We start from the raw sequence: 27,502 nt of genomic DNA on the forward strand, positions 1-27,502 counted from the left end.
TGTCAGGATCTGTGCCTGTGTGACTCTCAGCTCCTCCTTCTTGGTTATGGTCTGTGCCTGTGTGACTCTCAGCTCTTCCTTTTTGGTTATGGTCTGTGCCTGTGTGACTCTCAGCTCTTCCTTTTTGGTCATGGTCTGTGCCTGTATGACCCTCAGCTCTTCCTTTTTGGTCATGGTCTGTGCCTGTGTGACCCTCAGCTCCTCCTTCTTGGTTATGGTCTGTGCCTGTGTGACTCTCAGCTCCTCCTTCTTGGTTATGGTCTGTGCCTGTATGACTCTCAGCTCCTCCTTCTTGGTTATGGTCTGTGCCTGTGTGACTCTCAGCTCCTCCTTCTTGGTTATGGTCTGTGCCTGTGTGACTCTCAGCTCTTCCTTTTTGGTCATGGTCTGTGCCTGTGTGACCCTCAGCTCCTCCTTTTTGGTCATGGTCTGTGCCTGTATGACCCTCAGCTCCTCCTTCTCTTAATCATTATCATCAGACTCACCTGCTGGCGCTGTGTGGCTGCAGCCAATTACCTCTGGCCTATTTAAGGCTTTGGTTTGCAGCCATGCAGCGCTGGTCCATTTCTCTTCACTCCTTTCCATAGCCCGGACATTTATTCATATTCATCTACGGACTCTGATTCAGGTTTTATATGTTGTCTGGTTTTCATTTATGGACTCTGCCTTAGTTTTTGTGTTAGGTTTTTTCGTTGTCTGGTTTTCATTTTTTGTTAAATAAACTTTTATTTTTTTCCCTTCAGTACTGTGCACTTGAGTCCTCTCTTTTCCCCTCATTGTGACAAAATGGACCAGCCATACCTGGACTCAGCCGGTACTGAAGGGACCCGTTTTTTTCGTTCTTCTGTGTTTTAGTTTTTTATTCCTGGTTTCGTTCGCCTTTCCTTAGTTCTCCTCCCGTGTTCTTTTTCCGGTGCGTTTCTGTCTTTCGTCTGTTTCCTGCCTCGTGTTTCCAGCATCCTATTCCTTGTGGGGACCTGGGCCTTCATGGGGTCCGGGTTCTTCTCTTGTGTCTTTTCCTTCGTGTGTCTAATGGTTTGAGTGAGTTTATTAGCCCTGATCTGCCTGTCCACGTTAGTTTGTCTGTTCTGCCTGTTTTATTCGTTCCTCCCTGTCTCTTTCTGTCCCTGTGTGCCGTTTTCAAGTGTATTCCTCAGTCTGTGTGTATTTGTCTCTCTGTGTATTTTTCAGTCTTTTTCTTAGTCTATGTGTGAATTTTCTAGTTTATGTGTGCTTTTTTGTTTCATTTCTTCCTTCCCTCGTTCTGTTTTGTTTTCTGTCGTGGAACTTTTGTTCTTTATTTTTCCAATCAGTCATTCCTTTTTGTCCTTCATTTCTGTTAGATTTTTTTTCCCTGTATTTCTGCTAGATTCTGTTTGTCTTTTCCCTGTTTGTCCTTTAGCTCTGTTTCTTCGTAGTTCATGTTCTTCAGTTCCATTTTATCGTTCTCATCAGTTCAGTACTGTAGATTGTCCCTCTGCCTGTCTGTGTCTTTGTGTCTGTCTGTCCGTGTCCCACTGCTTGGCCTCAGTTCCCTTTTCCTTAGTACTACCCGGAGGCTAGTACGCCGTCTGGTAGTTTCCCCTCCTTGAAGTCCGGTTCCGGCCGCGCAGTGTTTTTTGAAGTCTGTTTCAGTTTGTCCGCGCAGAGTTCCTGAAATCTGTTTCCCTCTGTTCGCGCAGCGTTCCTGAAGTCCGGTTCCGTCCGTCCGCGCAGCGTTCCTGTTTCCCCGTCTCGGCCTCGCTCTTTGTGTTTTCCTGTCAGCCCAGTCTCAGAGTCCGTAGTCCTGTCAGCCCAGTCTCAGAGTCCGTAGTCCTGTCAGCCCAGTCTCAGAGCCCGTAGTCCTGTCAGCCCAGTCTCAGTCAGTCAGAGTCATGGGTCCAGCCATAGTCCAATTCCAGTCGATGTCTGTAGTCCAGTCATTGTCCGGTCTGTCTTGTCTCAGTTAGAGTCACTAGTCCAGCCATATTCAGTTCCAGTCAATGTCCTAAATCCAGCTAGAGTCCTGTCTGCCACAGCCCTGGAGGTCCACGAACCAAGGGATTTTTCTATGTCCTGTTTCGGAGGGTTTCTCACGTCCTGGTCGGGAGGTTTCTCCATGGTCCGGTCCGGAGGGGTTACATCATCCTGGTCTGGAGGTTTTCCCCGTCCTGGTCCGGAGGTCTGCCCTGAGGTGCTTTGGCCGTCTTCCTGGAGGCTCTTCACACCGTTTCACAGGGAGGTGCTTCAGCCTGTTCGCCCTGAGGTTCTTCAGCCAGTCTGCCCGGAGGCTCTTCACGCCGTCCCACCGGGAGGTGCTTCAGCCTGTCTGCCCTGTGGTTCTTCATGCCCCTTTTGCCAGGATCCCCTCTACATTCCAGGATGCCCTGGTCTCCGTGGGGGCTTTTTCGCATCTCTGGGGACGTTAGGATGCTGTCCCTTGAGGGGGGGGGGGGTCCTGTCAGGATCTGTGCCTGTGTGACTCTCAGCTCCTCCTTTTTGGTCATGGTCTGTGCCTGTGTGACCCTCAGCTCCTCCTTCTCTTAATCATTATCATCAGACTCACCTGCTGGCGCTGTGTGGCTGCAGCCAATTACCTCTGGCCTATTTAAGGCTTTGGTTTGCAGCCATGCAGCGCTGGTCCATTTCTCTTCACTCCTTTCCATAGCCCGGACATTTATTCATATTCATCTACGGACTCTGATTCAGGTTTTATATATTGTCTGGTTTTCATTTATGGACTCTGCCTTAGTTTTTGTGTTAGGCTTTTTCGTTGTCTGGTTTTCATTTTTTGTTAAATAAACTTTTATTTTTTTCCCTTCAGTACTGTGCACTTGAGTCCTCTCTTTTCCCCCCATTGTGACAGTTCCATTGGCACATTTTTTGGTGAATTGAGCAAAAAAAAAAAATCTTGAATTAAGCAAAAAAATCTGCCAATGGAACAAGTGAAAATTATCTTACTAAGATTTCTTGAAATAAGATTTTCAAGATCTATTGTCTAACACCAAGTTCTTATATCTCACTGAAAAGTTACTCTTTAGGTGATTTTGTCTTATTTTAAGTGTGAGATATTTTGACTAGAAATGAGAAAAATACACCTGGTAAGATTTAGATTTCTGCAGGGTATTAACACACAAAAACTTCTACACATTACATCTTTATTTCCACTTACATAGAAACTGAACATCAAAAGAAACTTATCACATATTCTATGTGATGCCATTTCACACCATTTTATTAAATATGAAAACAAATTCTTTTTTGTTCTTAAAAAAACATTTAATTAACAAATCAGATACGACAAACAACAAAAGAGTGGATGAGTATCCAGAGGATAATGTAAAATATGACAAAGTGTAGTTCAACAAAGTTCACATTTAGCAACAAGCAACATTATTAACCCACAGCAAGTCAAAGATCTCAATCCCACTGAACATCTGTGGGATATTCTTGGTAGATCCGTGTATGCTAGGCGTCCAGCACCTGGCAACCGCCAGATGCTCATCCTGGCCCTTCAGGAAGAGTGGGACAACATCCCCCAAGATAGGATCAGGAGGTGAATCCAGTGTATGCGCAGAAGGTGCACAGCCTGTGTTAGGGCTCAGGGAGGACACACCCAGTACTGAGAACATTGATCTGGACCATTTGGTCAATCTTTGACTTGCTGTGGATTAATAATGTTGCTTGTTGCTAAATGTGAACTTTGTTGAACTACCCTTTGTCATATTGTCATATTGTCATAAATGTGAACTTTGTAATTGGTGTTTATTCGTTTTCATGTGCCCTTTTGGAAGTTTGAGCCCCTGCCCCTTTATAGCTCTCTGCACAGCCCTGTAATACAGAGTAATTCATGACTCATTAAAAGTACCAGAAAACAGGAAATTGCATCTGGATTTAATGAGTCATGAATTACTCTGTATTACAATCTATTTATTTTCCAGTATAAAGTCCAAGAGTTCATCACAGTTCACAATTGTCTTTCCAAATACTCTCTACATATAAACAAAACAGGCTTCTTAATACAAAAAAACATTCCAAATGCCGACCAACTCAATCTCACGCTTTCATGTTTCACGGTCTGAAAACTGTTTGGGGCTGTCCTCACACACACCTCGCCCACCTCACACAGCAGGTATATGCAAGTTTGCCACACCCAAGATGAGTTGCACCTGTGGCAATCACAGCCACACCCACTAAACAATTAGTAAATTAAGGTCAAAACAAAAAAGAGGAATAAACAAACAAAACTGTATTTTGGCTCCAACAAAATGTATACTTACATTCTTACATGGCCCTGCCAATTCCATCATCCTCTTTTCACACTAACTGAGACTAATTCCATAATGCACAATGTAAGCAGGTCTTGTTTTCTGATTTTCTCTGGCTGTAAAATCCTCTTGATGCATTGTGGACACATTGTCTGGAGCATGCTGGGCTTGTTAAAGATATCTTTGGTCATCATCTGGCATTTGCTTCTTTAGAGCAGCACACTTAGGACATTGCTTTTTAAAATTCTGTTTTCAGTTCTGGTTTGGTTGGACAGATTTCCAGATTGCAGATAATCTTCCTGACATGTTCTTTCTACTACTGTATCTCCATCTGTGCTGTTTAGTCCCAAGTTATGTGAACTCATCTACCTCTTCCACTTGCTACTAATTGATGGGAGTATTCATGTTTTACTTATTTTAATTCTGATATGAGAGTAATACTAGACAAAAAATTTCTTCATGGTGTTCAACTATTTTTTGCAATTTTGTAATACATTTTAATTCACAATTAATTTACCTCTATCAAAATATGCATCAGAAATTTACAAATGTATTATTTATATACATTTATGTTAGGCTAACCTGTGTAAAATAAAATAAAATAAAATAAAATAGAAAGACATAGCCATTTCTCTGTATTTTCATGGAATTATTAGCTATTCCATCTTTTGAGATGCTCTGTTGAAGATACATTTACTAAAATTACCACTCAGAATGGGGGGCATTTTAAAGAGGAGTTAATACACAGTACAGTGCTGTAATTTTCAGATAAGATGAGATAATGATGCATATGGTACATAAACAGTAGCTGAAGAAGCAGTAGGTCTCCCTCTAGTGCTGAAGTACAAGTCTTACTAACGTGTGAGCAGCCAATACAATGTCTGCTGAATGTCCTTGAGCCTCAAGGACACACACACAATTTGGTGTAACACCATGCCTGAAGAATCAAATTTCTTGGAGCAGATATGGTTTTATATTTACCTCATGAGGCTCAGTTTTCCAGTGGTATTGATGCTCATTCCCACAGCTGCCACTTAAGGCCAGTGCTGCCCTAAAATCTCATGCCTATAAAATAATATTTACTGCTGGGTGCTTCAAACACAGAGCATGAATCTATACCTTTCATCTTGAAATAAACATCTGATTTTAGATGAACGACTAGGAAAAATATAGGTTTTCATATACTTATTATGAATAAAACAAATAATAAGCTAGTTCACTAGAAGAAGAATACCGTTCAATAATAATAATAATAATAATAATGATGATGATGATGATGATGACTATTAATTCACTTACCCTAATTTGAAAAAATTACATGAAGTTTTTTTTAAAGGTTTACTTTATTTTACTCTTTGCCTTTATTTTATAGATTTTAAGTACAGAGAGACAGGAGACAGGGGAATAACATATATTGAATGGCCTCAGGTTAGAATCAAATCTCCGCTGCTGTGATAACACCTTGTCCTATTTGTCACGCTCCACCAGGTGAACCACTGGGACTCCACCGAATAAAAGTATTGGGAGATTCATGCAAAAATAAATGCATCAAAAATTTGTCACGACTGCAGGTTAATAGTAACCTACATTACCCATTAAAGCCCACCAGGTCATTAATTTACTTCAGTTTTATCACTTTTCCCACAAGGAAGAGGTATGAATATTATAGATTTAATGTGTCAAAGTCTTTTTGTTCAAAACTTTCTCCGCTGTTTTAGTGTTATCAATTAGCTCACCTTGAAGATAGATTTAGTGGTCATTTAGCAATATTTTGTTGTGTGTGTAGTAGTAGTAGTAGTAGTAGTAGTAGTAGTAGTAGTAGTGTTAACTAAATGTGCGTATGTCTATTGCAAAAGTGTGTTTTTAAGTTGTTCATGTCTGATTATGTAAATTTTAACAAAAGCAGATGGAAACTTTATGGTTGTGCTTCTGTCTGCTGTGAATGATTTTCCTCTAGGTTTACTATTCCACTCCATACTGTTTCAATTTTCTCAAAGCTTACATCAACTTATTTTTTAATGCCACATATTAAATGAAAATTAATTCAAGAGAATTAAATGAAACCTGATGACAAATATGAAAAAGCCGAGCATGTTTGTCTGACTATTATTAGAAAAGCATCATTAATTCACTTTACTTTGGCATGCTGCTTCATTTATAATGAAATCCACATGGCTCAGTCTGAAAATGACATGAGTATTAATTCGCTCTGTATTACTTCTAACTCTGTAACATGAAAACAAGAGGAAGAAGGAACAGGACCCTTTCCCACACTAACCAGCCCCTGTCCTCATTTATAGACTCACACTCTTCTAAGTCAATACAAACTCAACTAATTGGTAAATCCTGAGAGCAGCGTCTGCACCAGCCTCTCCTCCTTAGGTTCATACAATGGTCACAATGTGCCAGAGAGAAGCTAAAGTTTTCAGGCTGCTGGATAGGTGTTCGCCTCCAAAATCATTGTTAGATAGACATTGTTAGTTCAACACATGTCTTTCTTTTTGTCTTTTCTCTATTGGGCTTGGCAGAAGGAACAGTGGGAGAGATTCTACCTGCTACGTTGGTGCGTTTTTTGGTTAATAATGAGAGAAATGACATGAACAATGTTCTGTTCTCGCTGCAGAAATGTTGGCAGTTCTACATGTAGGGTGTAGATAATGATACACTTAGGTATAGATAATTAATGATATATTTAGGCATTAGATAATAATATGATAATAACATACAAATCTGGTTTTGTTAACATACTCTTCCTGTAAAAACTATAGCTATGTTTGATTTAATCATTAACACAAAAATCTTTTCAAATAAACATCTTTGCATTGTGTTTTCACTTTGAGTTTTTTATGTTGCAATTTTACAACTGTATGATGTTAATTCTATGGTCATTTTTTTTACAGTGCTGGTCAAATTACCACATGTGGAAATCTGTATAAATATTCTATTTACACACTTTCAAAGAACCCATTCAAATCAGGCAATTCACATACATAAACTTTTATTGGTTGATTAATAACTTATGTTGAACCTCATGCATTAAAGCATTTTCACACCAAGCACAGACTGGGTGTAATGAAGGCCGGCAAGTATATTGTAAATTGAGAAGCAACTCAGCAATTTGAGACTGGCTCCAAAAAAAAAAAAGAGTCAATATCCACAGACGCACGCAATAAAATAGGCATTAAAAGGTTGTTTTTCATTTCCTCTCTGAAAAAGTAATTCAAGGCAACTTATCATTAGGGGCAGAAAAATGTACTGATGCAAATTGGAAACTAATACTTTAAGGATATGTGGATCCTTTAACCTTACATGAACCATCCATAAATCGTGCAATATTAACCAATTAACTGAAGCTTTGCATCTAATTTTTCACGGTGTCTCACCGTGTGTTATGATATATTTGTATTTATATTATAATATTAGTGCTTTCTCAATGACTGCATGACATATCTAATATAAGAAACAGAGTGAGGTTTTGCAAAAAGTGGCACAACTGTCAACATAGTGCGGGAAACATTTGTTCATGTGGTTCCTTTGATTAAGGCATTGTTCCATTCATTCATATTTTGCACTTTGGAAACACAGAGAAAGTGAGAGGAAGAAAGAAGGGGGCCAGATGATAGAGAATTATTTGACAATATATTTTTATTGTAAGTTTTACTGAAGATTTTGCATTTTTGTGTTCATTGATGAGTGAGTACAGATAGAAGCCTCACAGATAATTTGTTTAATTCTGTTCAAATAATTTCCTATCCTCCTGAGACCCAGGAAAGTAAAAGTTTTATTTTGTTTTGTTTTGTTTTGTTTTGTTTTGTTCTGTTTTGTTTTTTAACCCTTTCATGCATACTGGTCACTACAGTGGACAGTTATCCTCCAGCTGTTCTCTTGTACATTCATGGGTTTTGTTGTTTTAGTTCCATATCAGCCAACACAGTGGACACTTATGCATCATCCCAAACACTGCAATTCATACCATTACTGCAACTTTGCTGCTCTTGATAAACCTTATCTGCACTAACATGTTTTAGTGTAAATCAATTACTAGTTGTTATTAGACTGTAATTAACAGTTTTCCTAAACAAAAAGTTTTTTTTTTTTTTTTTTGCATATCATTTCCATAAAGTGGGTAGTAACTAGTATTAGTATTAGAGTATGTTAAAATATGAGAAAACATCGGATTAGCAGCATGAAAAATGTTTTTATTTCATAGTTTTCACACAGTATATCACTTTCTGATATTGTGTTTTAAATACATGTTTCTTTGCTTCAAAAATTAAACGCATGGGATCCAGCTGAGTGGACATTTTTGTAACTCCATAAAAAATAGGTTCATTTTTTTTTTTTTAATTCAATCGCTTTTTTTTTTTTTTTTTTATGCCTAAAGAGGAATAAAAACAGTCAGGAAAAAAAAAGTGTTGACTAAGGTTCTCATAATTCATGCATCAAAGGGTTAAGTTAAGTAATTGATTTGATTGGAAACAACATGATGCAACAGGTTTTTTTCAAATAGATTTTTTTTATGCAATGTCCTTTATAGTGGAAATTGTTGTTTTTTGTTTGATTTTTTTTTTTTTTTTTTTTTTAGTATAAATAAAGCTGTAAAACGCCTGTCCCCTGCAGAGGACAAAATGCATTGCTGGGTCTCAGGAGGATATTGCTTGGACAGCTAACAAAACTCAAAAACCCATATATCCCAGTCATACATATGGGAGACATGCAGATCTAAGGTAATTTCAAATGTGTAATAACAAACATATTTGCTCGGAAAAGCCACTGAAAAGTCTTGGAAGAGTTCTGAAATTCAAAATGTGAAGTCTTTCAATCAGTGGAGTTTAAAGTAATGTCATAAGTTGTCCAGCAGAGGGAGCTCCTTACCCATCTTTGTAAAGTGGTGTGACGTTCACGGAAGTCAGGTCAATCAGGTGGTGGACTGACCTGAAACAATCACAGAAAAACACTCTGTTTTGTTTTTTTGTTTTTTTCTTTTGGTGTTTTTCCCCAGTCCTGGTTGACGTCCACTCCACTCTGCAGCGACACCTCATCCGTCCACATACATGTAAGTTTCATTTAAAAAAAAAAAAAAAAAATCACAGAGGATCGACCTTTTATCCAGATTCCGTGCACTGTTTGTTCATCTTTGAAAACAACCAAGATTTAGTGGATGTTAATAATATTAGTATGAATATGAAGGTAAAATTTGTATGTGACATGATTAATTTGTTTTCATTAGAAGGACGCATGCCTTATTTTATCAGTGGTTCAATAGAACTAGTTGTACTTTTCCTCAAATACTTAACCCATGCATTTTACCTTTGTATCTTTGGCAGGAAAAGTTTAGCCATTTATTATCAAATCCTAAAATGCAACACATTATGCAGATTTCAAAACATCTCACATGACAGCAAAAACACTGATAAGGACTATTTTACCCTTACTTTTCATAAGTTAATGCAAATAATACAGTAATGCCACCGTGGGTAGTCATTGAAATGTACATTTAAGTGTTGAAGTCAATTGACAGAGGAAAAAAAAATAGCAGTTCCATCTATATATTGCTGTTTAATCTTTGACGTATCATGTATTTGCTGAAAGCTTATATTCACAGCTTGTATGTATTAGCAGAAACTCGCTTAATCGAACTGTCACTTTTAGTTTTGTGACATTCTAGAGGTTTAAAGTTCATATTTGTATGTGTTTTCGTGGTAAATTAGTCTGTATTCCAAAGTATTTGTGATCAGTTACCTCAGCTTTAATAAACTTTGACATTAAGTCTGTCAGTTATTCTAAAATCTGCAGTTATCTGAACTGCACATCCCTTATTTTTTCTATAATCAATGTGCAGGTTTATTTACATTTACAGGTTCATGTCTTTGGTTTTTGTTGTAGCATCATAAGCACAGATAGGATACAGAGGGACTAAAACACTCTGTTAATTTATAATGGGAACATGTTTAGAAGCAGTGATAAATAATTCAGAGTGAAACTTGGATATTAAGGATATCCACCAGTTTGTTCTGTTCTAATGTTTTTATCAGGATGTCGTCACAGTTTTTTATTTTCGTATGTAACTCTTAGATTTGTGTATCTGCAGTTATCTCTGTAAACATGCATTTTTTTGTCCCTCAGAAAAATGTTCCTGTATGTCCTGGGCCTCGTCGCTGTTTGGTTCATCTATCGCTGGTTGAAGGAAACCCAAAGGGTCCCCAACAAGGAAGATAAATATGTCTACGTAACCGGCTGTGACAGTGGTTTTGGGAACCTTCTGGCTCGACACCTGGACAAGCTGGGTTTCCGTGTGGTTGCTGCGTGTTACACTGAGAAAGGCGAGGATGAGCTGAAGAAGATGACCTCTGACAGACTGACAACCATCCACCTCGATGTGACCGACTCAGAAAGTGTCAAAAAAGCAGCAGCTGTTATTGAAACTCTGGTTGGACAGAAGGGTATACACTGAATAATATCATTATATGTTCGAATCAGATCACCTTTGATGCATTTGGTTTTTAGGCGTTCACAGATATAGGGGCTCAACATCCATATGATCTACGTTTTCCATGTTTTTTACTGATGTATAGGCAAATAAGACATTCAGGACTCAGTGGCCCTAGTTTATATTTATCTGTTGTGGGTCTCACCTTGGGAGTTGGTTACTGAGTTTCAACTTGCAAGCAAAGGGAATTCATTTTCATTAATAGACCAGCAAGCACATATTCAATATCAGCATTACACTGCAAAAATCAAAATTTTACCAAGTGTATTTTTCTCATTTCTTGTCAAAGTATCTCATCATACTTAAAATAAGACCTAATCACCTAAAGAGTGACTTTTCAGTGAGATATAAGAACTTATTTTTAGATACTAGATCTTGAAAATATTATTTCAAAAAATCTTACCAAGATAATTTTCACTTGTTCCATTGGCAGATTTTTTTTTTTTTTTTTTTGCTTAATTCAAGATTATTTTTTTTTTGCTTAATTCAAGCAAAAAAAAAAAAAAAAATCTGCCAATGGAACAAGTGCAAATTATCTTGGTAAGATTTCTTGAAATAATATTTTCAAGATCTATTATCTAAAAATAAGTTCTTATATCTCACTGAAAAGTTACTCTGTAGGCGATTATGTCTTATTTTAAGTGTGATGAGATATTTAGTCTAGAAATTAGAAAAATACACTTGGTAAGATTTTAATTTTTGCAGTGTAATACACATTTCAAGATTAAGATTAAGATATCCTTTATTGCACCAGTTGTGAAATTTGTGTAGGACAATTGTGCCCAATAATAATAATAATACAAAACTGCCATCTGATTCCAACACCAGCAGTAAACACAAGATGATAGCATAAAATCACATAAATATACAACATTACATAAAAATATACAATACTGATTCTATGCATACAATGTACAGTCACATAAATATACTTATTGGGAACATAAGAGATTATGAAAGAAAACATACATATATTAGACTAAAACCTTACCAATACCTAAGACTTAAAATGCTTGTAAAGTAAAGTTATGGAAATTAGGAGAACCTAAACTGATTATTTTTGTATTTACTTGCTCTGACATGTAAACCCAGTGGTAATAGTTCAAGCTCATGGTGTGAAACCTTTCATAGCTTTTTTTAATCAGCCTTTCAACCCTACTTTTTAGCCTGCACATGTCTGTCAAAATAACACTCAGCCATCAGATAGTTATTTATTTTAAGAGATTTACAATGTAATCATTGCCTTAGTGTGTCCATCATGTCCATCATGTTTTTATAGCAGCTCTGAACAGACTTCCTTTTCATTTTTTCATTTCAAGTTGGATGCATCACATCACCTCCTATGTCTGAATGAGGACCACAGTTTACATGTCTTTAACTAATAATCCCAGAATGAACAAAGCAAACACTGGCTTTAGTGACAGACTTTGACTTTTTTTTTTTTTTTTTCAGTGTATTCAGTTGGTTGCATTCTCCAATTCACCACTAGATTTGATGAAATATTACACTTTTGAAACTTTAAATTACTTTTTTCTTACTTTTTTTTTCTTACAGACACACCCTGAACCCTATTTACATTTAAATCATTAGCCCCCACTTTATTGTTTCATTAAGTTGTGAAATTGAATTCTTGCCACATTGAAAAAGAAAATTATTAGTTTTGGCTGAAGTGGTGTTGTAAAAATCATAACTGACCCAGAATTGTATATCAATGCATTTAGTCTTAGGTATTTAGATGATAAATCAGAAATTAAACCCATTTGTGTTTTCATTTTATGAGCTTTGTTTCAGTCATAATTCCAATTATAATATAACTCACATAATTCAATATAATAATTGAATAAAATAAAAGCTGTGGTTGTCATTCATTATACCTCTCAGTGACACCTTCTGCTGTGTAAAAACATGTCATGTCATGTTTGTGTCTCAGTCTGACTGTCATAGTTTGTCTTGTTTCAGGATTGTGGGCTGTCGTAAACAACGCCGGCGTCGCTTTTCCGTCCGCCCCCCACGACTGGCTCAAGATAGACGACTACAAGAGCATGCTTGCGGTCAATCTCCTCGGCGTCATCGACGTGACTCTGAGCGTCCTCCCTCTGATTAAAAAAGCCAAAGGGAGAGTGGTGAATGTGGCCAGTGTGTTTGGGAGAATCAGTCCGTTTGGTGGAGCCTATTGTGTGTCCAAGTACGGCGTGGAGGCCTTCAATGACAGTCTGCGGTGAGAGGACTTCCACTGTTTCTGCAGCTCTGGATCACATTTATTACAGAAAATCCCATTCATTTGTTTTGATATCTAGTCTCTCAGTTCAGTTTTAGCTGCACACATTGTTTTTAGGTTTTCTTATTTGTTGGAATTGACTAGTTTTAGTTGTTTTTCAGGTATTAATGAAAATCTGGAAAAAGGTTGGTCATGATGATCAAATGTGAAGAAAAAAATTCACACTATCCATTTTTTAAAATTCATTTTCTGTGTTTTTATTTTCATTTTGGTTGATAAAAGTATTTTCTCACGGCTACATTTAGTCCTTAGTTGTTCTTATCTCTAATAACTCTGTGTGACTCTCCATTGTTGTACATATTGTCTCACACTAATCTGTTGTGTGTTCTGTTCGTGTCTGTTCTGTGTTTCAGACTTAACATGGCACCATTTGGAGTCAAAGTGTGCTGCATTGAACCAGGGTTCTTCAAAACAAACGTGACTAATAAAACCCTGGTAAAAAATAATGTGAACGAGCTGTGGGACAGATTACCTCAGGAGATGAAGGACGACTATGGAGAGGAATACCTGAAGATATGTGAGTCAATGCATTTTTATTTTATGTAATGATAAGCAGTGCTGAGTGCAGTGCTGATAAGAGTATTATAAATAGGATTAGAATAAAATGTGACCATATAGAACCCAGCTCATCATCTACGACCATAAGATTAACTGTTGTCAATTTAATACCAACTGTTAAATTACTGCAAACTCTATTGAATACTGTTATTGCATAATGCAGTTTTTTCCCATATTATAGTAAACACAAAAAAAACCTAAAATAGCTCAATATAATGATGCTAATAATAAAATATATCTCATGTAAAAGCAAAATGAGATGATATGACTATGGATGGGGTCTCTATCCATTAGCATTAGCATCACTGGTTCCAGTCCAGGTCTGGATGACGCCTCTATCCACTTCCATTTTCCTCATCTTCCTTTTGTCCAACTATAGCAGAAGTCACAAAAAGCCCAAATATGCCTGAATAAGTCACTCTAGGCAAAATTAAATGAAATATATCAATAAAATAGCTCTCAAGTTGATTGCTCTGTTGTAAAATGGTGTGGAAATGCTTTCATATTTTACATTTTAAAGAAACTAAAATAGAGAAATGTGGCTTACTGATTTATGTTTTCTGTAAAATTAGTCATACAAATGGCTCAAATGATGTATTTTTTCATTTATCTTCATTTAAATAGACATTAGAAGTACTGTTTTGCATTTTTCACAGCTTTTTATTTGTGTATGCATTCAATGTTTTTATGTTTCACCGCTTATTAATCAACCTTCACAGAAACAATAAACCTTGAAAAGATAAAAACCTCAATATATTCTTTAATTTTGTTATAAACAGGACTGATCATATGAATCAAGTGAGACTATAATTACTTTTAACCTTTTTCTTTGTTTACTGTGTCCCTGAAGTCATCTCCCATATTTCCATTAAGATAATTTTCAGAGAGTGAAAGAAATTATTAGGGTTTTTTTTCCACAAGTAAGCCACAGTCTTGTTTTTTTCTAAGTTTTCCTGTTTGTTCTAGTCTGTTAGGAGATTTTATTGAAGATGTTTATGCGGCAAATTGAAAAGTAAAGTACATCGTAAAGGTAGGGTAGGAGATGTTTTCCTGGAGCATTTTTTACTATATTGCTTTAAATCCCCTTCACACCCCAATTGCAACCAATTAATTAAATGCTCTAACACATTAATAAAAAATTTTAGTCACCTGTGGAACGAACAGGACTGAAAAAACACCATCCAATCATTTTAACCGGCCCATCGAAATGATTGAATGGTGATATGTTTGTCAAATTCAACTGCCATTTGTCCCTCCCCCCTCTGGTGCAATACAGAGGCATGGCTTCGGGGGGAAGTCTCAAGAAAGGGGTTTGGATTTTTGAATTGTGTATTTTCAAACTGTAGCTTGTTTGAACCGTTTTTCCAGGATCTCCTACCTCACCTTTAATATTAATCATTTCTGGAGTCCCTGAATGAATACACTTATGCTAGATTTTCTTCCTGTTATTTGCAGTCGATCTCCAATTGTGTCAAAATGTTTCTCTTTCAGTTTATGAGTCTATGGATCAGAGGTTTAAGCAGCTGATTGACGCAGACCTGATGAAGGTGGTCAGCTGTATGGAGCACGCCATCTCCGCCGTTCACCCTCGGACCCGTTACTCTCCAGGATGGGACGCCAAGACCATCTGGCTGCCGCTGTCGTACATGCCGACCTGGATCACGGATGGATTTTTCCTTAAATACAGCCCCAAACCAAAAGTGTCGACACTGAAGTGAGGGGTTGTGTTGTATGTTTATGTCTGTGCCTTATTTTCACTGTAAAACCTGTGAAAACATGAAACACACAAGTCCTGTACTCTAATAAAATAAAAACGTCTAGGTAATATTAAAGCCTCCAATTTGTCTCCAGATCTGCTCTATTAGTGACCTTTGACCCTTGCCTTCCAGATCACAGTAAACCCTTTAAATCATTCACTAAACTATCTTTTCTGTCTTACAGTCCCTACTCAACATTTGTCTTTTATTGACTTTTTTTTTTTTTCTTTTCACCTTAACATTCACTCGGCCTTTATGATCAAATAAACAGTCGTCAGTTCTCTGTAACTTTTACAACGTGTATTGGTTTGGATTTTAGGCTAAAGGGGATGTAGTTATCAAACCATTGCACAACTCAACGATGTGGACCTTGACACTGCAGACACAACTTGGCATGAAACATAACGTGGAGCTTCTTGTGCACACTGAGATATAAGGATATTTGTTCATTTGGTCAATTCAGGACAGGTCTACTCAGAACTGCAGTAATGGTATGTTTGCATTATCATTATTATTGTTATTAGCTGCAAGTAACGTATTAGAGTCAGTTCATTTTGCAGAAACAGCAGATAGATACAGAAACTGATTTTTTTTTAAATTTTTTAAGTTTACATGCTAATGGGCTGTGATTCCACCTGGTGGTCAGTGGTAGAAGAAGTATTAAGATTATTTACCAAAGAAGAACTACATTCCACTTAAAGTAAAAGTCCTTCAGTGAAAGCTGAATGTAGTTAAAGTATACTAAGTCACAGTTATCATTGTGCAGTAAATGGTCTCCGTCAGTGTTTTATTATTTTATTAGATGTTTTTGGCTTCATATTACTGCTGCTACAGTAAAACAGTTAATGTTTAGAATCTAATTGTCTGGTGAAAAGTACACACAAGGCCTGTTTTCATCATTAAGACAATGCATTTGATGTACTTTTAAAAAAGTAAACTCTAATATCATCACCTTCCTACTGAATTTCTTTTTTGCCAAAATCATCAAATACCTAATTTCTGGTTAACTTTTTGTGTCTCCTGAAAAATCTGACAATATCAGACATAATCAGACAGTCACAGTTTTTAATTCATGAATTGTACATGGACCAATAATCTGTCTGATGTTCAAGATTCTCAAACATGGAAAAATTATGAAATTTCTAAAACTCAGGTAAAAATCATAGTCATGGAATTGATTTTTAGGGATGCAAACTTCTCATTCTGTGGCCAAATTATCTGCTGTGAGATGAAAAAAGGACCTGTGAGATGTATGCAGATATGAGGAGAAAAGAAGTGAAATGTCAAAAATATAATCACATGAGTACAACATTGAAGAGATTTCATAATCAGTTGAAACTTGTCTCCTGGTTTTCCACTCAGGTGTCAGCTGACCTTGCAGATGTTGTAGAGGTGAGTTCACTTCTGTTTTCATCAACCTTCACTAGAAACATCCTACAGAATTCAACACTGTAAATTGTTACCCCGCCCCCCCCAAAGGGGAGGCAAGGGACAGTGTTTTTGGTTCAGTTTTTTTTTGTTTGTTTTGTTGTTAACACTCTAGCAGCAAAAATATTGGTTGAATTCATACCAGATTGGGTTTATAGATTGTGAGTGACCCAGAATAGAACTCATTACATTTTGGGAAAAAGTAGGTCAAAATTAGATGTTTTTTTATGAATTTTTAAAATCTTTTTTCTTCTCCCATTTACTAATAATGGTGAAATTTCAGATGTCTATAAAAACATCAATTTTGTTTCAATTTGCTTCGAACTTGGCACAAATATAGACAGTTGATATGCTGACATCAGCACATGCAGAGACATGATGACATCAGCTGGATTGATGCCAAAATAAGCTACAATACATGCGAGGGGTGGGGTTTCTTGTGTCAGGCACCAGTTGTTTTGTTTGTTTGTTTGTTTGTTAACATTTTGGCAGCAAAACTATTGGTTGAATTCATATTAAATTGGATTTATAGATTGCCAGTGATCCAGAACAGATGTCCTTTACATTTTGGGAAAAGTAGGTCAAAGTTAATTTTTTTTTTTTTTTTTAATGAATTTTTAAAATCTTTTTTCCCCCCATTTACTTATAAAGGGTGAAATTTCAAATCACTATAAAAATGTCAATTTTAACTCAATTTGCTCAAAATGTTAAATTATTTTTTGACATCACTCTGTGAAATACCTAAGTGATATCTTGTTATGAAAATTTTTTGTTACATTTTTAAATCCTTTTCTTTTCCAATTTACTTATAATGGACGAAATTTCAAATGTCTGTAAAAACATCAATTTTGTTTCAATTTGTTCCAAACTTGGCACATATATAATTCTAATATTTAACAAATATTGAATATGGATGAAAGAGTTGATCATACCAAAATAAATGGCAGGGTTTGTTTTTGTTTGTTTGTTAGATGGTCCTGTCTCATCCAGTTTATTTTTGTTTGTTTTTTAGGTGGTCCTGTCTCATCCAGTTTATTTTTGTTTGTTTTTCAGGTGGTCCTGTCTCATCCAGCCTCCTCCTGTGCTTTCTTCCTGACCATCCTCACCTCCATCCTCTGGTTCATCAGAGACTCCCTTAAAGTTTCCAGCTTCCCCCACAGACATGTGCTGATCACCGGCTGTGACAGCGGCTTCGGGAACCTGCTGGCCCGTCAGCTGGATGGCAGAGGGTTCCGAGTGATCGCGGCATGTCTGACAGAGGAAGGTGCGTCTGCTCTGTCCTCCCTGGCCTCCCCCAGGCTGAAGACCCTCCAGCTGGATGTCACAGACAGCGCGAGCATCCGCAGGGCGGTGGAGGCTGTGCGCGCGGAGGTCGGAGAGAGAGGTGAGGGGAAGGGGGTGGGGGGGGGGGGGGGGGGGGGGCAGATAAGGGTGCCAGTCCGAGTGAGGCACTGGAGGAGATAAAGACAACCTGGACCACCCCTCATCAACCCATCATCCTCCTCCTGACAGACTCAGATTTAACAGGAGGGGAAAACTGACCAAACAGGCCATGGTTTAACAGTCCATAAATATTCAGTAGAAGCTCCTCTGCACCCTGATCCAAACTTTAAGAGGCTTTTGATTTGTTGGGAGTGGATTTAACATGTCTAATTTTTCAGTGTTGTTAAACTCATACTTCTGAGTTTAAAATACTACTTTTTAAAGTGTCTCACTCAGTGTCAGGAAGGTAATTTAGCAAGTAATGTAAGTTTTTTAGCAACTATATAAAAGTAAAGTAACTTATTACTTATCACAAAAGTGAAAAGTTTTAAAATCATAAACTCAGTTAATCAGCAAATAAAGGAAAATAAAAATATATTCTTATTCATTCATTCGTTTGTTTATTTCAAGCATTTACAGAATACATGCAAATTCAAAATTCAAAAAAAAAAATCATTCATTTATACTCGAAAAGGAGTGGGAAGAAGAAAAACTTATTTAATCCCACCCCCATTCTCATCATCAAATAACTTAACATAATAACATTTTAAATACTCACTCCTCTCCTTTGACTTCAAGTCAGAACAATGAACAAAATAGGCCTAAACCAAATTAGAATGAACTCATTTGACAGTATTTACATTGCATAACCAAAATGTGTGTAAAAAAAAAAAAAAAAAGAAACAAAGTACATTCCTGGTGGTGTTACCACAGGTAACAGTTAACCGTTAACTTACATGATAATAATTACATCAACAATGGTAAAAACAAAAAACTGCAATGCCACAAGTGGTAAAGAACAGCAATAATTACATACCAACAATGGTAAGAAAAAAAACAAAAAACTACAACAACACTAATGGTAATGGGCAGCACATACCAGTGATGGTAAGAACAATATCAGATGGTAATGGACAACACATACCAACTAGATGAGGAACATCAAGCACACATTAACATATAAGACAGAATATTGATGTAACAGCACATTTAAGAACCTCCATTTTTATACTGGGACCAGATCATATGTTTGTATAACAGTTTAAACAGTTTAAATCTAGATATGTTTAACATATACTTTTAACATAAAGACTGTTTTCATGTAATTACCAGCATGTTGATTAGTATCATTTAGCCCAATTAACAAAAACCATGTCACATTTTCAGAAAAACAATTTTACTTACTCTTCTGCCATCACAACAGTGTCTGAAAGTAAACTTTTATGTCTTGTTACCTTATTTGCATAAGTTATATGTTTTATATCTTGTCCTGTTGCTTTTCTCTTGTTTTGTTTTTATTTCTAGTTGCATATTTTATGTAATTTGTTATCTTGTTACATCGCTTACTTTACTCCAGACCAATAGAAAGCTCCTCTGCATCTTGTTCTACACTTTATTAGACTTTTTATTTATAGTGGGCTGACTTAACAGTTAACCTGTTAATATTACAGTTTTAACAGCTATATGAACTATACTATAACAATACTAATTTTCTAACAGATGGGAAATAAATGTGTCCTTAAATCATAAACTTAATTAGTTAAACACTGATTGTAGTCAAATAAAGGAAAATTAAAATATAATCTACATATAGGCATTTTAATTAAAAAAATAAATAAATAAAGGTGTTCAGACGTAATCACCAGGACCAAAAATTTACAATTTACAAAAATACTTATCAAATAGATGCAAAAAGTATTTTACTTACTGTTCCACCATCAACAGTCTCTCAAAGTCCCATTTTCTCTTTTGCAAGAATTACATTTTTAACATTTTCTTGTTTTTTTGTAAAAACATTTTTTTCATATCTGAACCTCTGACAAATAAAAAAGAAGGACTTTAAGAAATAATGTTTGATTGTTGTGTTTTCCACTATCTGTGGTCTCTAATGCATTAAGCACAGGGAAAACTACAATCTCATTAGTTTATTGTTCGTTAATCATTACTTGAGTTGTTGCATACAGTTTGCCAGTGGAGGTAGAGGTTTAGACTTATTTGTTTGATCCCTTAAAGCATTTAACCATGTGGTTTGTGTAAAAAACATACATTTTTAGCATTTTATTTCAGTACTGTCCTTATCTGCTGTTTTCCCTTCATGTGTTTGTGGGTTTACTGTTCATCTGCAGGTCTGTGGGGGCTTGTGAATAACGCCGGCAGGTCCATTCCTATTGGTCCGACTGAATGGATGCAGCTGGAGGATTTCAGAAAGGTTTTGGATGTGAACCTGATTGGTGTCATTGAGGTGACTCTGGCTTTTCTGCCTCTTCTGAAAAAGGCCCGGGGCAGGGTGGTAAACGTGGCCAGTATACTGGGCAGACTGGCCCTTACTGGGGGAGGATACTGTCTGTCCAAGTACGGAGTGGAAGCCTTCTCCGACAGCCTCAGGTACCGAAACTCAGGTCTTTATACAACTCAGAACATTAAGAACAGAGATTAAACCTGCAACCAGCACTGGAATAAGTGTTTTTACTTAAACTTTGATACAAATCTGAGACAATTATGGATATTTCCATTTTATCCCACTTTACAGATTTCAGAGACAAATATTATACTGTTTACTCCACTAGATTTATTTGACCACTTTAGTAATGTTTAAGATGAAGATTTACACAACAGATAATACAGCAAACCTGTAAAAGATGATATTTTGTGGAAGTTTAACTGAATGGTTTCCAGCTTTTTTGTCTCCAGATATGTAGTAAATTCACATTTCTATGACTTTTTAACAGCTCCTCCAAACATGACTTTTCTCTCTAAATTCGTCATTTGGGTAAAATTAATTTAATATTCAAAAATATTCTGAACAGATGAGTGTACCAAAGCTTTGTTTTTACAATAGTAACATGTTATTAATAACATAATGATGTCAGATACAACAATATAACAGTCAGAGGGACAAAACCACTTCTTTTTTAATACTTTACCTACATTTTGCTGTTAATAGTCATGTACTTTTACTTCAGTGGCCTTTAACCTCCTAACGTTCACCAAGTCACCATCAGGTTAGAGTTATATTTAGATGTTTAGACTGATATAGTTTAGACCACAGGAGTCAAACATGCGGCCCAGGGGCCAAAACTGGCCTGCCAAAGGTTCCAATCCGGCCTATGGGATGAATTTGCAAAGTGCAAGTTAGGACATCAAACTCAAAAATAATATCATAATAACCTATAAATAATGACAACACCAATTTTTTTCTCTTTGATTTAGTGCAAAAAACATTAAATTATGAAAACGTTTACATTAACAAACTATCATTTAACAATAGCATGTGAATTACTTGAACAAAATGAAGAAATGAAGAAAATTAAGTGCAGTTTTAATAATTTTCTGCCTGTTACTAAATGTTTTGTGCATATGTATAAATGATAAGTCAAGGTATAGTATTGATAAAATTGTACTTATATTTCTTAACAAATTCCGTTTTTTTTTTGTTTTGTTTTTTTCAGGTTGTTCACATCCTTTTTGTTTGGATAGCTTGTAAACGTAAATATTGGCATATTTGAACGTTATTTTTTGCACCAAAACAATGTTGTCGTTATTTATTGGTTATCATGCTATTATTTTACTGGTCTGGCCCACTTCAGATTAAATTGGGCTGAATGTGGCCCCCAAAAGAAAATGAGCTTGACACCCCTGGTTTAGACAGTATTTCAGTCACTTGTTAAACCTGGAAACTAAAGGATGTTGCCTTTCAAATGAACCCTAATAACATGTATATTGAACTTACAGTTATTTTGTATTATGGTGCCCAGAAAAGAGTGTACATGTAAACTCCACACACAGTTTTCCTGTAATTTTTTTTTTTTTTTTTTTTCATACGGAATCATTCATTTCTGTGTGAAATGACAGATAATGTGTGAAAATATTCAGAGGAGAAGCAAAAACAAAGGGGGGGGGATTGTGTGTATATATGGTGTATATTGCAAGATGGATAAAATAGTGCTGGTGGTATGTTTGCAGTTTAAGCTTGTTTGTTGTTCATAATGTCATGCTAAGGGACTTTTACCTGGACTTACTGTGACTTAATACACATAAATAACTGTTATATGAATACTCGTGGTTTAAATGTCGTTAATATGGTCAAAAAATCCATAGAATAAGATTTAAGTAATATTGTGTGTTGGCCCCAGGAGAGAGATGCAACACTTCGGTATCAATGTGAGCATCATTGAACCCGGTTTCTTCAAGACCGCTGTGACCAGACCAGATCTCATCGAAGCCGACCTGAGGAGACTCTGGACTCGCCTTCCTCAAGATGTGAAAGACTCCTACGGGGCCTCATACATCAATGACTGTAAGAGGAGCTCAATGTTCTCCATGCACGATTGAAACCCTTATCATTTTGTCTGACCCTCCTCTTTCTGCTTCACCTGTCAGATGTTAAAGCCCAGGACTTCTCTCTGGGCATCTTGTGCAGTCCAGACATTTCCAAAGTGACCTGGTGTATGAGTCATGCCCTGACCGCTCGCTTCCCACGCACCCGTTACGGAGCTGGATGGGACGCCAAGTTCCTGTGGATTCCTCTCTCCTACCTACCATCATTTGTTTCAGATTTTATTACTAATCTTCTTCTTCCTGCACCCAAAAATGAGAAAAAGAAGAAAGAATAAACTAAAATACTCAAACTTAACTTTATGAACATGTCTCCTTAAAAATATTTTATATTAATATTATTTTCTGCTTTCATTTAGGTTAAAAAAAAAAAAAAGATTCACCAACCAAATAATTTTACTGGTTTAATAGTAGAATTCCAGTATGTTTACACAAGAAAGAAAGAAAGAAAGAAAGAAAGAAAGAAAGAATTATATTCACATCATATTTATTTCTCCTCTTAAAAGGACATTTCATAACTTTTCAAGACCAGTGCTGATGTTGTGATGGTTTTTAATTGGATGTTTTTTTAATAAAAGCAACGAAACATCACATGATGAATTGACAGAATGTTTTCATACAACATAAATACAATATATGAATATAAAAAAAATCTTTATCATTTACAAACTAACCTCATACACAAATAAATATACACCATATTGTTCTGACAACCAAATAATTTTACTGGTTTAATAGTAGTGCCAATGTGTTTACACAAGAAAGAAAGAAAGAAAGAAAGAAAGAAAGAAAGAAAGAAAGAAAGAAAGAAAGAAAGAAAGAAAGAAAGAAAGAAAGAAAGAAAGAAAGAAAGAAAGAAAGAAAGAAAGAAAGAAAGAAAGAAAGAAAGAAAGAAAGAAAAACAAGCAAACAAACAAAAGTCCTAGGCTTGGTTTAGTAAACTTATAATCACCTCACATTTATATAATCTGTATATAGTATGTGAAGTGTGTACAGCAGTAAAAATAAAAGTTTCAGGGAAAAAAACATCTTCTATAAACCAAACTGGTAGTACTTAATGTGACCTGCCTTTAATATTTTTGGTCATACAATATGAGATTTAAGCAGTGTAGTGGATAGTACAAGAAGGTCCTGGGTTCGATTCCAACACCAGTCGATGGGGGTGGGACCTTCCTGTGTGGAGTTTGCATGTTCTCCAAAGACATGCACTGATAGGTTAATCTGTTAATCTAAATTGCCCATAGGTGTGAATGTGAGACTGATTGGTTGTTTGTCTTTATATGTCAGCCTTGTGATGAACTGGTGACATGTCCAGGGTGAACCCCGCCTTCGCCCATGAGTAGCTGGGATAGGCTCCAGCGACCCCCGTGACCCCAGTGAGGATAAAGCGGGTTCAGATAATGAATGAATGTATATGAGATTTATTACATTAATTTTCTGATGTTTTATACCAGGTTGTATTCAACACATATCAGCTGTTTCTAAATGTTTGTGCTGTTTCTTGTGATGGGGTCAGGGGTCAAACTTATTACTGATTTTAACCTTTAGTTCAGTTTTTTGTCTCTTTTGAGACTGTGCACAGATTTTGTGTATTTTCGTCTTACATCTGAATAAAAAAGGGAATGAAAAATAAACATCATTTCAACACCCGAAAACCACAAAACTAGAGGTGGTGTAAGTGACTTTTGCACAGTTCTATATATGTCAATCCTACTATATAATGCACGTTCTGTGTCCAATCGATCGATGTTGCAGCACAGGAGGGCGTTTGTACGGATTTTCCTCAGCCTTCACAGGCCCGATCGCCGCCAAACTCACCAAATGAATAGAAACATTACCCGACTATCTACTAGGCACAATTTTATGTCCGTATTCAAATGTTGTGAGGAATGCTGGGCGATTTTAGCCTCTCATCCTATTGTACAATGGCACCACGGGTACAATGCCACTAGTATTATATAAACCATAAATACTGTGCTGTGCAAAAGTCTTGGGCTACCATTAGGTTCATTATTTTATCAATGATATGACTACACATCTGCATTTCTCAGCATTAATATACAACTGGGATGTACAGAAAATATGTACAGCATTAAAAACAAAACAGCCCACATCTGTGTAGCTATCTATGGTTTCTGTATATATTATATCGATGGATACTCAAAGTTGATGTGTGTGGGATAAAAAGCCACTATATGGATATGAAGACCCCATCTGGTTACAGGGTGGGCAGGTATTTGGGTAATTTACCAATGCTCTAATGTTAATGTTTGATGTGTGATGATGTGATATGTTTGGAAAAAAATAATAAAAAATCTAGTTGATAAAAAAACAAAACAGCCTCTGTGAATCCACATGACATGTTTATGTTTATGTAGTACTGCTTCAGGTTTTATTCAACACAACAAATATTTTCAATTTTTGGTTCACATTAGCTAAGTTTAGTCTGTAGATGGCATTTAATTTGGACTTTTGCATGTAAAAATGTATATATTTCTTGTATATTCTTGTCGAGACCTTTGCACACGACTGTAAATGGTGTATTCAGATGAACTAATGATCTACAGTCATGGAAAAAAATATTAGGCCATCAAAAGTTATCAAAAACTAACTCCTGTGTGTATGAGACTAAAACAGACAGAAAAGAAAACATGGAGTGCCTAAAAGCACTGTTTTTGGCAGTACAGTGCCATAGCTACGGATATAAGAACTGAAGTGGTTTTGGTTATTATCAAGAAAACATGGAAAATTCTAGATATCTGCTCTGAAATTAAACTCTAATGAGCTATTTTTGTTGTTATAATTATATTTGTCCAAACAAATGTACCTTTAGTTGTACCAGGCATTAAAATGAACAAGAAATTGAAGAAAACAAGGGGTAGTCTAATAATTTTTTTAGCGACTACATGTGGAAAAAAGAAACTCCAGTCAGTTTTACAAAATAGGAAAATTTATTCATTCATGTCTCAACAGCAGCAATTTAAACAACAAGGGTGTTTTGTGGATGATCACAGATATAGTGTTTTATTTGTCGTCATTGCAATATAAAATAAATCATTCTGAAAGATACAATTTTCTGAACTGTTTACAAAATGACTGTCTACATCTGCTTCAGGTAACGCATCGCTCCTCAAGATAATCAACTACATAAATTCACTTTTATGCAACAAACACGGGCACATTCAAGTATTTTTTTTGGCCATTGTTCCAATATCAGTACTAAAAATGATCAGACTGATTCAAAGTCACAAAGTCAGTGGTTGTAAGGTAGAAATTAGTTTGATTAGGTACAATAAGTTGCGTGTCGTATTTTAGCTGATACAAATGTATCTGTAAGTTATAATTCAATCTTATTTGTCTTGATTTAATTTGTTTCAGCCCTGAAATGAGGTATATAAACACAGAGTATGAAGTAAATACATCTTCAGTTTCGTTCCATGGCATCATACGTCTATAATAATCTGATGATATAAGTACTGTACAGTCAGAATGCAACTCACCTTTTATACGTGTTACTGTGTTTATGTTGAACTATTCATAAGATCTATTTCAGCCTCATATCAATGACAAAATCTTACTGTTCAAATTTACAAATATACAACATATTTATTAACATTTCTAACAGCAGCATCAGTGCAAAGATATACATATTGTACATCAGAATAAAGAAAAAAAACATTAACACAAGAATTGGCATAAGAAATGTCAGAAGGCATAGTCACAGAAGACGTTTCTCTTCATTTTATAGAAATGTATCTCTCTCTAAAACAATTTGAGTTTTTGTACACAGGCTGCATAAAAAAATAAAATCTGTGCAAAGTGTGTTTCTTTTTTCCACTCCCGTCTGTGAGAAAAGGGTTATACGTCGCTGTCCTCTTTGACGAGGTTGGCTGTGTCTTTGAAACTGTCCTCGGTCGGAGAAAAGGTGCTTGGACGATCCCTCTTCTGAAGTTTGGCGGGAGGAACGAACGGAGAGGGTTCGGGAGCAGAGGGCTCCCCGCTGCCTCCTGCAGGCTTTTCATCCTTCATCTGTTAAAAAGAAACAGACACTGAGGTTTATTTCAGATCAGAATCACAGTTTCAGAGATGACAGAACTGCAAAAGGCTGAAGTTGAACCCTCAAAGACCAAAACAGCCACCACTGACCTAAAACATCTACTCATCTAAAATGTTAAATAACTTTTTAACCACCAAAACACTGAAATTATTAAGGTAAAAATGCAGTTTCTCAGCTTTTTAGCGGCATCAGATATGACATTTGGATGTTCAGAGACTCGGTAGTGAATGTGGAAACACCATCATTTTCTGCAACATTGATTCACCAATAAAACCCATGTCATTCAACAAGTGATACTGTAGACCACAGGTGTCAAACATGCGGCCCGGGGGCCAAAACAGGCCAGCCAAAGTTTCCAATCCAGCCCACAGGATGAATTTACAAAGTGCAAGTTAGGGAATCGAACTCAAAAATAATATCATAATAACCTATAAATAATGATAACACCATTTTTTTCTCTTTGATTTAGTGCAAAAAACCTTAAATTATGAAAATATTTACATTACAAAACTATCCCTTAACAATAAAATGTGAATAACCTGAACAAATATGAACAACCTAAAATGTTTCAAGAAAATTAAGTGCAATTTTAACAATATTCTGCCTGTTACTAAATGTTTTGCGCCTTTGTAGATCCCATATGTAATGCACATGTACAAATGATAAGTTGAGGCATAATATTAATAAAATTGTACTTATATTTCTTAACAAATTTCATTTTTTTCAGGTTGTTCACATCCTTTTTGTTTGGATAGTTTGTAAATGTAAATATTGGCATAATTGAATGTTATTTTTTACACTAAAACAATTTGGAGTTGTCATTATTAATTGGCTATTATGCTATTATTGTACTGGTCCAGCCCACTTCAG

The 27,502-nt window shown here is 36.1% G+C and overlaps 3 protein-coding genes across 3 annotated transcripts in view; 2 read left to right on the forward strand and 1 right to left on the reverse strand.

Moving 5' to 3' along the window:
* The first annotated feature begins 9,170 nt into the window (after positions 1 to 9,170).
* Positions 9,171 to 15,618, forward strand: dhrs9 (dehydrogenase/reductase (SDR family) member 9). Its single transcript, XM_030125783.1, has 5 exons — positions 9,171 to 9,303; positions 10,374 to 10,690; positions 12,697 to 12,955; positions 13,369 to 13,532; positions 15,065 to 15,618. The coding sequence occupies exons 2-5, from the start codon at positions 10,378 to 10,380 to the stop codon at positions 15,289 to 15,291; spliced, it is 963 nt and encodes a 320-aa protein (XP_029981643.1). The 5' UTR covers positions 9,171 to 9,303; positions 10,374 to 10,377; the 3' UTR covers positions 15,292 to 15,618.
* Positions 15,619 to 15,724: 106 nt separating this feature from the next.
* rdh1 (retinol dehydrogenase 1) lies at positions 15,725 to 22,943 on the forward strand. Its single transcript, XM_030125782.1, has 6 exons — positions 15,725 to 15,821; positions 16,693 to 16,722; positions 17,812 to 18,142; positions 20,367 to 20,625; positions 22,374 to 22,537; positions 22,621 to 22,943. Exons 1-6 carry the CDS (start codon positions 15,819 to 15,821, stop codon positions 22,851 to 22,853), a joined length of 1,020 nt encoding a protein of 339 aa, XP_029981642.1. The 5' UTR covers positions 15,725 to 15,818; the 3' UTR covers positions 22,854 to 22,943.
* A 2,564-nt stretch (positions 22,944 to 25,507) lies between these two features.
* lrp2a (low density lipoprotein receptor-related protein 2a) overlaps positions 25,508 to 27,502 on the reverse strand; it is a 63,330-nt gene continuing 61,335 nt past the window's right edge. The window contains 1 exon segment of the mRNA XM_030125145.1: positions 25,508 to 26,604. Within this exon segment, the coding sequence (XP_029981005.1) occupies positions 26,434 to 26,604 (171 nt within the window). The 3' untranslated portion in view covers positions 25,508 to 26,433.

This window comes from Sphaeramia orbicularis, chromosome 21 (genome assembly GCF_902148855.1).
Source record: "Sphaeramia orbicularis chromosome 21, fSphaOr1.1, whole genome shotgun sequence".
In the NCBI taxonomy this organism is placed as follows: Eukaryota; Metazoa; Chordata; class Actinopteri; order Kurtiformes; family Apogonidae; genus Sphaeramia; species Sphaeramia orbicularis.